Source organism: Rhinolophus sinicus, linkage group LG15 (genome assembly GCF_036562045.2).
Source record: "Rhinolophus sinicus isolate RSC01 linkage group LG15, ASM3656204v1, whole genome shotgun sequence".
Classification (NCBI taxonomy): Eukaryota; Metazoa; Chordata; class Mammalia; order Chiroptera; family Rhinolophidae; genus Rhinolophus; species Rhinolophus sinicus.
In genome coordinates this window covers 24,960,390-24,973,742 of record NC_133764.1, presented here as the reverse complement: position 1 = coordinate 24,973,742, position 13,353 = coordinate 24,960,390, and the positions used below count along the sequence as shown (strand labels likewise).

Below are 13,353 nucleotides of genomic sequence, written 5' to 3'. Positions count from 1 at the left end.
TTAGGTGCAAAGCTACTCTTAGAAATAAATGGTTATTCATTTACAGAAAAGAACTATCCTAACAATTGTACAACATACCCCTATTATAGTGTTAGCACTATGTTGCCATGGAAGAAAGTTTTTGTAAACTTGGGAGTTTTCGGGGGAGGGATAAATCTGGAGCATATTGGGAATAACAGTGACGCGTGATATTTGATGACACGTTTAGAAAGTATCAGTTATTCTTTTGATGGCCTCAATTTCAACCTTATTAAAGGGTAAAGAACGTGTCTAGTGCTGGGCGTTGGTGAATAGTTTAATACAATATGATAATCCCTGTCATTCAAAGAATTTAAAAGAGAGAAAATACCTTCGTTGCTCCCACATTTTACCTCTCACAATTTTTTTGTGTTAATACTCAGGACAGATAAGCAGTGGCAGCAGTATCACTTTCTAACAAATAAAGATAGTTTATTTCAAAATACAAGATGTTGTGTTTTAGGATTATTAATGCAGAAAAACACAGCATCTCAATCCTGTGTGGCTTCTAGATTTCATGTATTCATCTAGCAAACATTTATCGAGTACCTATTATGTGCCAGGCACTGTTATAAGCATTTGGAATAATTTAGTGAAGGAAGACAAGATCCCTGGCATTTAGAGGCTTCTATTCTAGTGGGAGTGACAATCAACTATAAACATAATTATGTAGTATGTTAAAAGATAAGTGCCATGGAGGGAATAATAGAGCAGGGTAAGGGGGATCAGTGTTGAGGCATTTGGTCATTTTGCATTTTTAAATAAGGTGTCATGGAAAAGGTGACATTTAAACAAAGACTTGAAGAAAGTGAGAGAGTTGGCCAGGCAGATACTTGGAGGAAGAATGTTCCAAATACAGGGAACAGCCAGGAGTGTGTCTGGCCTGTTTTGAGGAACATCAGGACCTTGGAATTGGAAGCAAAATTAGTGAGCGAGGGAGGGGTAGCATAGTAGGTGAAGTTGGAGAGGAAAAGAGGAACAGATCACGGTAGATTTTGATGTAGCGTGTTATAAGGACTTTGGTTTTTCCTCAGAGTAAAATAGTCATTCCAGGATTTTGAGCATGATTTGACTAGAAGCCTGGCTGCCACTCTTCTGGCAGCATGGTAATCTCAGCTTTGCAAGCCATAGAGAGCAGGAATTTGGGGGTCCGAAAGTGTCTTATACAAACCAAAAAGGAATCATTCTATATTCACACCACACACCCTGGTCTTCAGAGTTACAAAAGTCATGATGCTTTACAAAGTTCTACGGTGTAGATCAGCTTGTGGCCTTCCTTAGCCTTAGATTTTAGCTTTCTCTCTTCTGTCCATTTCCACTCGTTCATCTTTCCAATTGCGCTGCTGTCTCCTCTTGTTCTGTCATCCATTGTCATTTTATTGGTTATTTTAGAAGAGAACAGAGAAACATGTTAATCAGTCTCCATGTGGAACCAGAAGACTGATAATATAAAAATGAATTTTTCACCAATGTGATTAGAAAAAAACCTCTGAAGTACTTGCACTGAAACTTCACTTGCTGTTGTAAACCATCTTGCCAGAATTAACAATAGTAAAAATGTTATTTTCATGAGACACAAATTTTAAGTTTAAAACTTTTTTAACTTAAAATATATCCACTCATGCCATTAGTAAAAGGATAGTCACTTTCATTGTATAAATGTATAAATTGTATAAAAGTAGTCTTGTCTATATAGCCCACATTTTGAAGGTTCTTGTCCTAGAGTAGTTTAGATTTAAGAATCCTTTTAAGTGAATGGATTTGGACAAGTTAATGTGCATGAGAATTTGGGCACTCAGTGGATTACCAAAAGACAAATTTTGGTGAAAAATATGGATTGGAGACCTGGATTTTAGTTCCATTTCTCTATTGCTAAATTTGAGATGTCAATAGATCACATAACCTTTCTGTGCCTCAGTTTCTTCATTTGTAAAGTAAGGGATTGCAGGTTAGATCATCTCTAAATCTAAAAACTATATAATACTGAAGTTTTTTTTTTAATGCTTTTATGGAGAATAAATGTAATTAATTTTCTAATTTTTTTATGCAGGTTAATGGTGCAATGTAAGAAACCTTTAAAAGTTTCAGATGAATTAGTGCAGCAATATCAAATTAAGAATCAGTATCTTGCAGCAATAGCATCTGATGCAGAACAAGAACCTAAAATTGATCCATATGCATTTGTTGATGGAGATGAGGAATTCCTTTTTCCTGATAAGAAAGATAGACAAAATAGTGAGAGAGAAGTTGGCAAAAAACAAAAGGTAAGAGAAATCAAAGTACACCAAAGGGTATCTGATGATTTGTAGCACTGCGTGTAGTAGCACACTTCTCATTTTTTTTCTTTTAAAATAGAACAGATTCATCATTTTAACTTAGAAACACATTTTTTTAAATAGGTAAATAAAGCACATTACAGAATTTAAGAGCTTGTATGGACTTTAAATTATTGCTTGTCTCTGAAAATGAAAAGATCTTTATTGTGTATAAGTTTTTGGGTTAGAGAAAGAGTTCATTAACTTCTCTTATATTGAAATCAGGACATTCACATAGTTGAACTATTTTGATTAAAATATGCTGTAAGTGAATTACCAGTTTTCAAAAATACAATAAAATACATATCGCTGAGTTTATAAAATACATGGTATTTTTGAATATGTGAGCCAAGAATTTATAGTGCCCCTAAAAGTAAAATGTTACATTAATAAAGTCTGGGACATAGAAATGTTTGATTAAAAGGTTAAATGTGTCAAATATTTGAGGCTATATTAAGTACAAGATAGCCTTAAACAAAAATAGGGAAATTGAAAGCTGTAAAGTTATGAATTGGACTCAATAATATGCTTAATACAAAGAATTAAAGTTTTATTTTGCTTTACTAGGTACTAGGTACTTTAAATTTTGTCCTTTTGTAAATATGAGCACCGTAGTAGCTGGAAATGCAGATATTGTAGAAAAAACATAGACTCTGGAATTTGACAGATTTAGGTTGAATCCCAGCTCCCATATTTCCTGAGTTATCTTTAGAACTATGGTTTGTTTGTTAAGATGAGCGTACTATTTATCATATAGATTAGTTGTGAGAATTGGTGATAATATCTGTAGAACACCTAGCAGAATGCTTGAAACATGCCTTGTTTCTCTGAAAATAAGACCTAGCCAGAAAATCAGCTGTAATGCATCTTTTGGAGCAAAAATTAATATAAGACCCAGTCTTATTTTCAGGGAAACACAGTAGCTACTCAGTAGTCTGTGGATTTTGTTATTGGTTAAGTTATATATATTATATAATATAATATGTATTATATAATATTATTTGCAGGTAGAAGATGGGTCATCTAGTGTAACGGTGTTATCACATGAAGAAGATGCTATGTCATTATTTAGTCCCTCTGTCAAGCAAGGTAAAGCTTTAATTTCCTAATCAAAATATTGCATTCCAGGATTGTTCCTACAGTTGACCCTTGAAGAATGTGGAGGTTGGGGTGCCCACACCCGTGCATAGTTGAAAATCCGCATATAACTTGACTCCCCCAAAACTTGAATAGCCTGCTGTTGACTGGAAGCCTTATTGATAAGATAAACAGTTGATTAACACATATTTTGTATGTTATATATATTATATACTAAATTCTTACAATAAGTAGTGAAAAAAAGTGTCATTAAGAAAATCATAAAAAAATACATTTACAGTATTGTACTGTATCAATACCGTAAATTTGCATTGTTTACAAGATGAATTGTCTGTCAGTGCCTACATTAATATTCTCACATGATAAAGAACACTGTAGATGTTATACATATTACTAACACTAGACATCAAAAATGAAAAGATATTGGGGGCCAGCCCGGTGGCTCAGGTGGTTAGAGCTCCATGCTCCTAACTCCAAAGGCTGCTGGTTCGATTCCCACACGGGCCAGCAGGCTCTCAACCACAAGGTTGCCAGTTCAATTCCTCGAGTCCCGCAAGGGGTGGTGGGCAATGCCCCCTGCAACTAAAATTGAACATGGCACCTTGAGCTGAGTGGCAGCTGAGCTTCCGGATGGCTCAGTTGGTTGGAGCATGTCCTCTCAACCACAAGGTTGCCGGTTCGACTCCTGCAAGGGATGGTGGGCTGCGCCCTCTGCAACTAGCAACGTCACCTGGACCTGGAGCTGAACTGCGCCCTCCACAACTAAGACTGAAATGACAACTTGAAGCTGAACAGCACCCTCCACAGCTAAAGGACAACAACTTGACTTGGAAAAAAGTCCTGTTGAAAGGACAACTTGACTTGGAAAAAAGTCCTGGAAGTACACATTGTTCCCCAATAAAGTCCTGTTCCCCTTCCCCAATAAAATCTTAAAAAGAAAGAAAAGATATTGTGAAAAAGAAATTGATATTTATTTACAAGTGCAACAATTCATGCATTGATAATGAAGAAGCAGCAATATGGTTGCTTTATGGTAGCCTAGTATAATTGATATGATTGCTTCACGGTAGTACAGAAATCTCCAAAAAATTTTCCAACATATTTATTGAAAAATATCCACGTATAAGTGGGCCCATACAGTTTAGTTCATACCCATGTTGTTTAAGAATCAACTGTAATCTGATATTGTTGGACTTTAGTTTTTCTTTTTGCATAATTCATGTTTCATAAAAAGGGATGAATTTCTATGAAATGGGCTAACATAAAATGGTGAATTCATTGTTCATCTTATACTGTGAGAAGCAAGTTCAGGTAATAGAAATTCTGTTTGAATTGTTAGAACTTCTTTCCTTTTTTACAGATAAAAATAGTTCTCATCTATAAAATGAGATTGGATGAGATCATCACCTAAGATCCCTCTCAGATCTAAAAATTCAATTTATAAATTAGACTCTACTATAATTTTGTTGTCTTTTTCTTTCCCCCAGCATCTGACCTTCCCAACTTAGAAGAATTGTTGCTGAGATTATTATTTAACACCTGTTTCTTAAGCACATGTTATGTGTAGGCACTGTTCTTAGCACTGGGAATACAGTGGTCAAGACTTCACTTTGAAAGTGTGTGACTTTTACTCCTTGTGAATGGAATAGAGAGACATAGTATATTAGTCTTTTACAAAATTTATTTAACTTTTGATAGAGGCAAAGGAAGTTGTCCTTTGATATATGTTATTTAGGGACAAAGTTTTGTTTTAATATTTGGAATAAATAAACAGGTCAGACTTTGTGCAACCAAAAATAAAAATCAGAAAAAAAGTACATTTGAATAAGGAAGAGATGGTCTTGCATGAAACAAATTTAGTGGTTGATGGTTCTAAGTAGATTAGTGAATTAACAATTTGGGTTCTTTGGCCTATGTATCTACCCTAGGATATAGGGGTATATAGTTGCCTTTTTGTGCTTGTGGTGTGGCTTTCTCGAAATATGAACCATCATCTACCACATTCTGGAGCATCTTTTGAGGTGGAGTTTGGAAATCTTGGTTTTTAATAAGTACCTTAGATGATTTTTATACACTCTAGAATTTCAGAACTATTGCTCTTGTGAATCTTTAGAACTGACAGTGGAAAATGACTTTCATCTTTCTGAGAATAAAGGCTAGTTCAAGTCATTTGATATCTTGAGGATGCTTTAGAAAATTACACACCAAACTGCAAATTACTGTTATTTTTTTTCCTTCTGTGGAAATATAAGAGGAGTTTAGCTTCCATTTGTATTTTTATTTTTTCTTAAGTAATCATGTATTTTTTCCCCATAAAACGGGGGGAAAAAGGAAAATGAAATTCTAGAACTGAAATGAAGCTTAACTAAGAGTTTATATTTCTTGAGTACTTATGTGCCTGGGCAAAGTGCTTTACCTACATTCCGTAACATTTAATTTGTTTTTGTTTTTTTGTTTTTGTTTTTTTATTGGGGAAGGGGAACAGGACTTTATAGGGGAACAGTATGTGCTTCCAGGACCTTTTTTCCAAGTCAAGTTGTTATCCTTTCAATCTTAGTTGTGGAGGGTGCCGTTCAGCTTCAAGTTGTCCTTTGAGTCTTAGTTGTGGAGGGCGCAGCTCAGCTCAAGGTCCAGTTGCCATTGCTAGTTGCAGGGGGCACAGCCCACCATCCCTTACGGGAGTCGAGGAATCAAACTGGCAGGCAACCTTGTGGTTGAGAGCCCGCGCACCAACCTACTGAGCCATCCGGGAGGCAGCTCAGCTCAAGGTGCCATGTTCAATCTTAGTTGCAGGGGGCAGAGCCCACACCTTGTGGTTGAGAGCCCACTGGCCCATGTGGGATTCGAATTGGCAGCCTTCAGAGTTAGGAACACGGAGCTCCAACTGCCTGAGCCACCGGGCCGGCCCCATAACATTTAATTTTTGCCATTACTGAGGCACAGAGAGGTTAAGTAACTTGCCCAGCGTCATACTCTTAGTGTTAGAGTTGGGATTCAAATTAATTGTCTGACTCAAGAGCCAGAGCACTTAATCGTTATATTATGCTTCCTTTATATTTCAGGTAGATAGAAAAATAAAATATTTGTATGTGTGTGTTTAATTCTTTTATCCTAATAGTATTGTTTATATTTTTATTTGATATATTATTCACATAGAGTACCTAGTTATGTTACGGATCATATGGCCTTTGATGAGCTTCTTAGGGAAGCTCATTTATCTACAACATTATTTCTATGAAAAAAATGATTGATTTTAAACAAATCACAGTTTGTTTATTGTGTTACACCCTTACACAATTAAAGTTACATATCTAGCTTAAATAAATAGAATAATACTTATTTAGTCAGTAGCAGAATTTATTTTGTTTTTCTGTTTGACATATGTAGATGCTCCACGTCCTGCTAGTCATGCTCGTCCTCCATCAACCAGTTTGATTTATGACTCAGACCTGGCTGTCTCTTATACTGACCTCGATAATCTCTTCAATTCTGATGAAGATGAACTAACTGTGAGTACCCTATTAATGATTAAGGTTATAATTTGTTTTCCTTGATTTTATATGAGTTTTTTATTCAGAAGTGATATGTGACTTCAACACTGTATTTCAGTTCTGAACAATAGGAAATACTTCAGAATAAAATTTCATTAATTGGTTTCTTTCATTCCTTTTTCGTTGTTTGTTGATTTATTGATGATACCCGTCCTGGCAGGTGTGAGGTGATATCTCATTGTGGTGTTAATTTGCATTTCTCTGATGATTAGTGATGTTGAACATCTTTTCATGTCTATCAAGGGTGCTGAAAAAATGTACACACATTTTAAGAAAGGAAAAATAACTTAAAATTGTAATACTCAATATATACCATTAACAAAAGATGAATACAAGTCACGTTTGACTTCTGCAATTGCAAGAGGTGCTCAAAGTGGTTTCCATCTGTATCCAGACACTTCTGATTACGGCAAACTATTGCCTGAGCAACGTTGACCCAAGTGTCCACTTTTATACATTTTTTTTGGCACCCCCAGTATTGGCCGTGTGTACATTTCTTTGGAGAAATGTCTGTTTAGGTCCTCTGCCCATTTTTTAATTGGATTGTTTGGGGGTTTTTTGGTGTTGTGGTTTTTTTTTAACCTCATGTTTGAGCAGTGTTTATATAGTACCTGTCACCTTTAAACTTTGAGTTTCTTTTTCTTTATTTTGTATTTTTGAAAAATACGATTAAACTTAATCTGAGCTCTGCTTCGTGTTCTTTTTCTTCAGTCCTTAAGAAGTAGAATTATCTTTCTTTGATCCTCTAGTTTAAGAAATGACTCTGGAATTAACTTGTTTAGAGAATAAGTAATTAACATTAAAATTATATGCCTTGTCAATTTATTAAGGAATACCACTTCTTTTGCATTTGTTTGCCAATCACAGTCATTATAAGACAGCTACATACTATAATAAAGAGGAAGAAAAAGTAACATTTAATCTTTAACACCTATTTACAGAGAAAGGTGAAGATAAAAGGAATTAAAGCTTAAAATGAGATTCCCTAGAATGTCAAGTCTCTGGCAAATTAATGAATTGGGTGCTGAATTATCATAAAAGGGAATTCTTTTTTTCATCTGCATAAAGGTAGCTTGGAAACTTGTATAGTACATTTGATCTTTTGTGTCCTATATAATGTATACTTTTAATCTTCTCACACACACACACACACACACACACACACATCTATGTGTATATGTAGATATGTATATTTATGTGTGTATATATGTGTGTGTGTATATATATATACATGTATGCATATTTGACATCTTCAATTAAGTGATATAAGGCAGATATAGCTATACATAAATTTTTACTTTATATCCCACAATATAGTGTATTTTAGGGTACCATTTAGCTGGGTAAATTCATCCCTGGTACTTTGGTGCTTTTATACTTTCTGCTGCCATTCATTTATTAGCTGTGGCTCTCCTGCAGTAGAACGGTTGTAATCAGAGCTCAGTCTATATATTATGACAAAGTGGCTAGCAGGAAACATGGAACTAAGTTATCAGCTCTAAAAACATTGGTAACAGATTAGAAATGCTGAAACTTGGTTTGTTCAATCTAGTAAGATACATTTTTAATTACGGATCCTATTGCTTTGTCATATGAGAGCTTTCTGAAATTTGTGCTTAGTTTTACCTGTTGTAGCATTTTTGCAGGGGTAAGGAAATTATTAACCAAGGTAAAAATGTAAACAAGAATTCAAAGGGGTGATTGATTATATAAGAAACTTTAATGTGTTTTATTTAAGGAGACAAATGCTTTATGAGTATCTTTTACTAAGAAGCAATTCTGATGTTAATTACGAACCCTTCTTATTGCAGGTTTTCTTTTTTTTTTTTTTAATTTTAATAGGCTTTATGTGAAAGTTATTCTTCAAGTATTTTGAACGTATTGGTCATTTTCTTTGGAGGAACTTTTCCCTCTGTTGATTTGGAGGATTATCAAATAAATAGAAAAACTAACTTGGGTTCACTGCCTAAAATGTGTTTTTTTGTCTTTAAATTGTATCTAGTATGTATTTTGCTCTAGTACAAATTCAAAATACTACTTTTGATGAATGGGCTCTACTTTCAAGTTACACTCTGAATGATTAATATCTTGAGATCACCTTGGATGTAAAACTTGAGATAAATATGTAGGTGTTTTCTTTTTTTAACAGCCTGGATCTAAAAAACTGGCAAATGGATCAGATGATAAATCCAACTCCAAGGAATCAAAGACAGGAAATCTGGACCCGTTATCTTGCATAAGTAAGCTTCCGAAATCTGTGCTGCAGATAAAACTTAATCCCAACAAAGTTCTCCATCCCTTTGCTTTCAACACAATTTAACTTTTTAAATCTTATGTTAAAACGTGCGTTTTATTAAATGTAGGCACTGCAGATCTTCATAAAATGTATCCTACACCACCATCATTGGAACAACATATTATGGGATTTTCCCCAATGAATATGAATAATAAAGAATATGGTAGTATGGATACAACACCTGGAGGAACCGTTCTAGAAGGAAATAGTTCTAGTATAGGGGCACAATTCAAAATCGAAGTTGATGAAGGATTTTGTAGCCCCAAACCTTCTGAAATTAAAGTAAGTATTTTGTTTTTCTAGAGAAATTATTTACTTCCTATATTTTCATATAGAATTAGTTGCTGTATTAAAAAATAATTTCATATTGCCATTTGCAACAATACGTATGGATCTTGAGTATTATGCTAAGTGAAATAAGTCAGATGGAAAAGGACAAAAACCATATGATTTCACTCAGGTGGACTATAAAACAAAAGGTAAATGAATAACAAAACAAAAACAAACTCATAGATAAAACAGAGTGGTAGTTACCAGAGAGGAAGGAGTGTGGGGGGAAGGCAAAATGGGTAAAAGGGGTCAAATATATGGTAAAGGAAGGAAACTAGACTTTGGATGGTGAACACACAGTAGAGTACACAAATACTGAATTATAATGTTGTACACATGAAATGTATGTAATTTTATTAATCAATGTTACTTCACTAAATTTAAAAAATTAACTTAAAAAATTTTGTGGTTCTAGTTTTGTAATTAACAAATTTGAAAACTAAATTGTGGTGACACTATTAAGAATACATACGAGAAAAGACTAGGATTACATTTACATTTTGTTGTTTTGTTTAAAGAAAGGAAAAAATGGCTGGAATTAGTTTGCTTTTTCCCCTTGGAAAATAAGGTTCTGAATGTCACGGTCTTTATATTGTAGGATTTTTCTTATGTCTATAAGCCTGAAAATTGTCAAGTTCTAGTGGGATGTTCTATGTTTGCACCTCTAAAATCTCTGCCAAGCCAATGTCTGCCTCCTATCAAATTGCCAGAAGAGTGTGTTTACCGTCAGAGTTGGACTGTTGGAAAATTGGAATTGCTTCCTTCAGGGCCTGCAATGCCATTCATCAAAGATGGGTATGATTTGGATTTATGTTATTGGTATAGTATATGAATGCTTATATAGCTTTAATTTTTTTCCCTAGAAGTACCTGGTATGCTGGTACTTAGAAAAAAGACACTGTTTTTTAAAATTCTAAAAATTATTTTCTGATTAGTAGAATTTATGGATAATTCTATTATCCATAATAAATTATTGGAAAATTTAAGATTGTCACGCTTTATTCTTTGTCTTCAGAAGCAACTTTTATTTTGATAAAACTGTAAATCATTCCCCTTTGTACCTTTCCCATATTTCACATACTTTTCTAGTTTAAAATCTCTGAAATTGGGGTATCTTATAATCGGTAGCATCTTAAAATTGCCATTGTCCCTTTTTACACAAACATCTCTAAAATCAGGATTTTTTTTTTAAACAATTAGTGGCATCTTAGAATCAATGAAATATGGATATTTGTAGTATAAGAAATGTATAGATAGTAAATGTGGATGTCTAGGTGTGGATAAGTATATACAGATTATATTTATAATTTTGGAACTAGTTGGTTTGTCCTCAGCCGACAACAATCTCCTAGAATGGATATGTTAACCAGAAATACATTTTAACTGTACTTGGAAGTTTTGCAGTAATGTGCTTTCATAATTTTCAGTGTTACTGGAAAACATTTGGGACATTGTTAGTTGTATTTCACATTCCTAATATGTTTCTTTATATATGTTTGATTTTCTTTCACCCTGGTGATGCTAGTGATGGAAGTACGGTGGATCAAGAATATGGCCCTGCTTATACGCCTCAAACTCATACTTCTTTTGGGATGCCTCCCAGCAGCGCACCTCCTAGTAACGGTGGAGCAGGAATTCTTCCTTCTCCATCGACCCCTAGGTTTCCAACTCCACGGACTCCAAGGACTCCAAGGACTCCTCGTGGAGCTGGTGGACCTGCTAGTGCTCAAGGTTCAGTCAAATACGAAAATTCAGACTTGTATTCACCAGCTTCCACCCCATCCACATGCAGACCCCTTAATTCTGTTGAACCTGCAACTGTTCCTTCGATCCCTGAAGCACACAGTCTTTACGTAAACCTCATTCTTTCAGAATCAGTTATGAATTTGTTTAAAGACTGTAACTTTGATAGTTGCTGTATCTGTGTATGCAACATGAATATCAAGGGTGCCGATGTTGGAGTTTACATTCCAGACCCAACGCAGGAAGCACAGTATAGGTGTACCTGTGGCTTCAGTGCTGTTATGAACAGGAAATTTGGAAACAATTCAGGATTATTTCTTGAAGATGAACTAGATATCATAGGACGCAACACAGAATGTGGCAAAGAAGCAGAAAAACGTTTTGAAGCTCTCAGGGCTACTTCTGCTGAACATGTTAATGGAGGACTAAAGGAATCTGAAAAATTGCCTGATGAGTTGATATTATTGCTGCAAGATCAGTGCACTAATTTATTTTCACCCTTTGGAGCAGCAGACCAAGATCCTTTTCCTAAAATTGGTGTAATTAACAATTGGGTGCGTGTTGAAGAGCGGGACTGTTGCAATGACTGCTACCTTGCATTAGAACATGGGCGTCAGTTCATGGATAATATGTCAGGAGGAAAAGTTGATGAAGCACTTGTAAAAAGTTCATGCTTACACCCCTGGTCCAAAAGAAATGGTAAGTATGCTAACAGGATAATTTTTCTGTTTGTTTTCCATTGGTTGTATGACTTCGCTATTCTGTCTTAGGAAAAAGTACTAAAGGCAATTTTCCATGTAGCTAATAGAGACACTTAAATTTGGACTTAAAACGCCTTTAAGAATGACATTTTTAAAGGGAGAATTTCCTAGCAGTTTAGTTTAATTTCACCAATAAAAGCATGGTTATTATAAGTCTGTAATTATGTACTTACATAGAAGTATAAAAGGTAATTTGCACATGTGAATTAGCAGAAAATTGCTAGATCGCGTTACTCAACATTCACTCATTAAATATTTATTGAGATCTTAGTGTGTGCTAGGCAGTGTTCTTTTATAAAGTAGTGTTAAACAAATATATATCCTGCCCATTTTGAACCTATAATTGAGTGAAGAAGAGAAAAGAAACACACAAAGTAATTATATAGTATCAGATAGTGACGAGGGATATGGAAAAAAAAAAGCAGATAAAGCAGTGGAAGAAAATGACAAGAGTGTGCTATTTTAGATGTATGGTTAGAGAAGATACTACTGAGGGACAGCATCTGAGCAAAAAGTGGGTGTCACCGAGGGAACAGTGTTTCCAGCAGTACAGAGACCCAGAGGAAGGCGTATGCTTACTGTGCTTGAGAATCAGTAAGGGGGCAGTGTTGCTGGCATGAACTGGGTGATGGGTAGATTATTAGGAGATGAAGTTTTAAGAGCTGACCAGGCACCAAAATCACACACACGTAGGGTCTTATGAACCACGTAAGTAACTGTAGATAGAGAAGTCCAAGGATAGAACTGACATTTAGAGGTGACAAAGAAGAGGAGGATCCAGGATAGGAAACTAAGAAGGTAGGTAGGAGGAAAACCAAGCGAGTATGGTGTCCTGGAAGCCAAGTCTAGGAACTGTGAGAAGATTGAGAAAATGATCATCAATGTCAAATACTCATCCAGATACAATGTCAAATACTTGTATAGAGTTATAAAGATATAATGAGTTAATCCATACTAAGTGCTTACTAAGTACTGAACTAATATAAGCTATTATTGCTATTAAAATCATCAATTAGATAGTTTTCTTTCAGGCATAGCCAACCTGCACTTTTTAAAAGATGTCTCAATATACCACTGATTAACTATTCTAATTTTTGGTTATTATACAGAGTAAACCTCCTTTAAAATGTGGTTTTTGGTAAGAGTCTATGTTCTTAGGTTGTATGTGCCGTATAACTTTTATTTGTTCCTTGTGTCATTTGTTAATTCAGTCATTTTTGACACATGTGGAAAAACCGTGC

The 13,353-nt window shown here is 34.9% G+C and overlaps 1 protein-coding gene across 1 annotated transcript in view; it reads left to right on the top strand.

Moving 5' to 3' along the window:
• Positions 1 to 13,353, top strand: part of MED13 (mediator complex subunit 13) — a 94,505-nt gene that overhangs the window by 50,325 nt on the left and 30,827 nt on the right. The window contains exons 10-16 of the mRNA XM_019732482.2: positions 2,069 to 2,282; positions 3,341 to 3,422; positions 6,819 to 6,940; positions 9,132 to 9,222; positions 9,346 to 9,560; positions 10,207 to 10,403; positions 11,134 to 12,050. Of these exons, the coding sequence (XP_019588041.2) occupies positions 2,069 to 2,282; positions 3,341 to 3,422; positions 6,819 to 6,940; positions 9,132 to 9,222; positions 9,346 to 9,560; positions 10,207 to 10,403; positions 11,134 to 12,050 (1,838 nt within the window). The remainder of the gene's footprint in view (positions 1 to 2,068; positions 2,283 to 3,340; positions 3,423 to 6,818; positions 6,941 to 9,131; positions 9,223 to 9,345; positions 9,561 to 10,206; positions 10,404 to 11,133; positions 12,051 to 13,353) is intronic.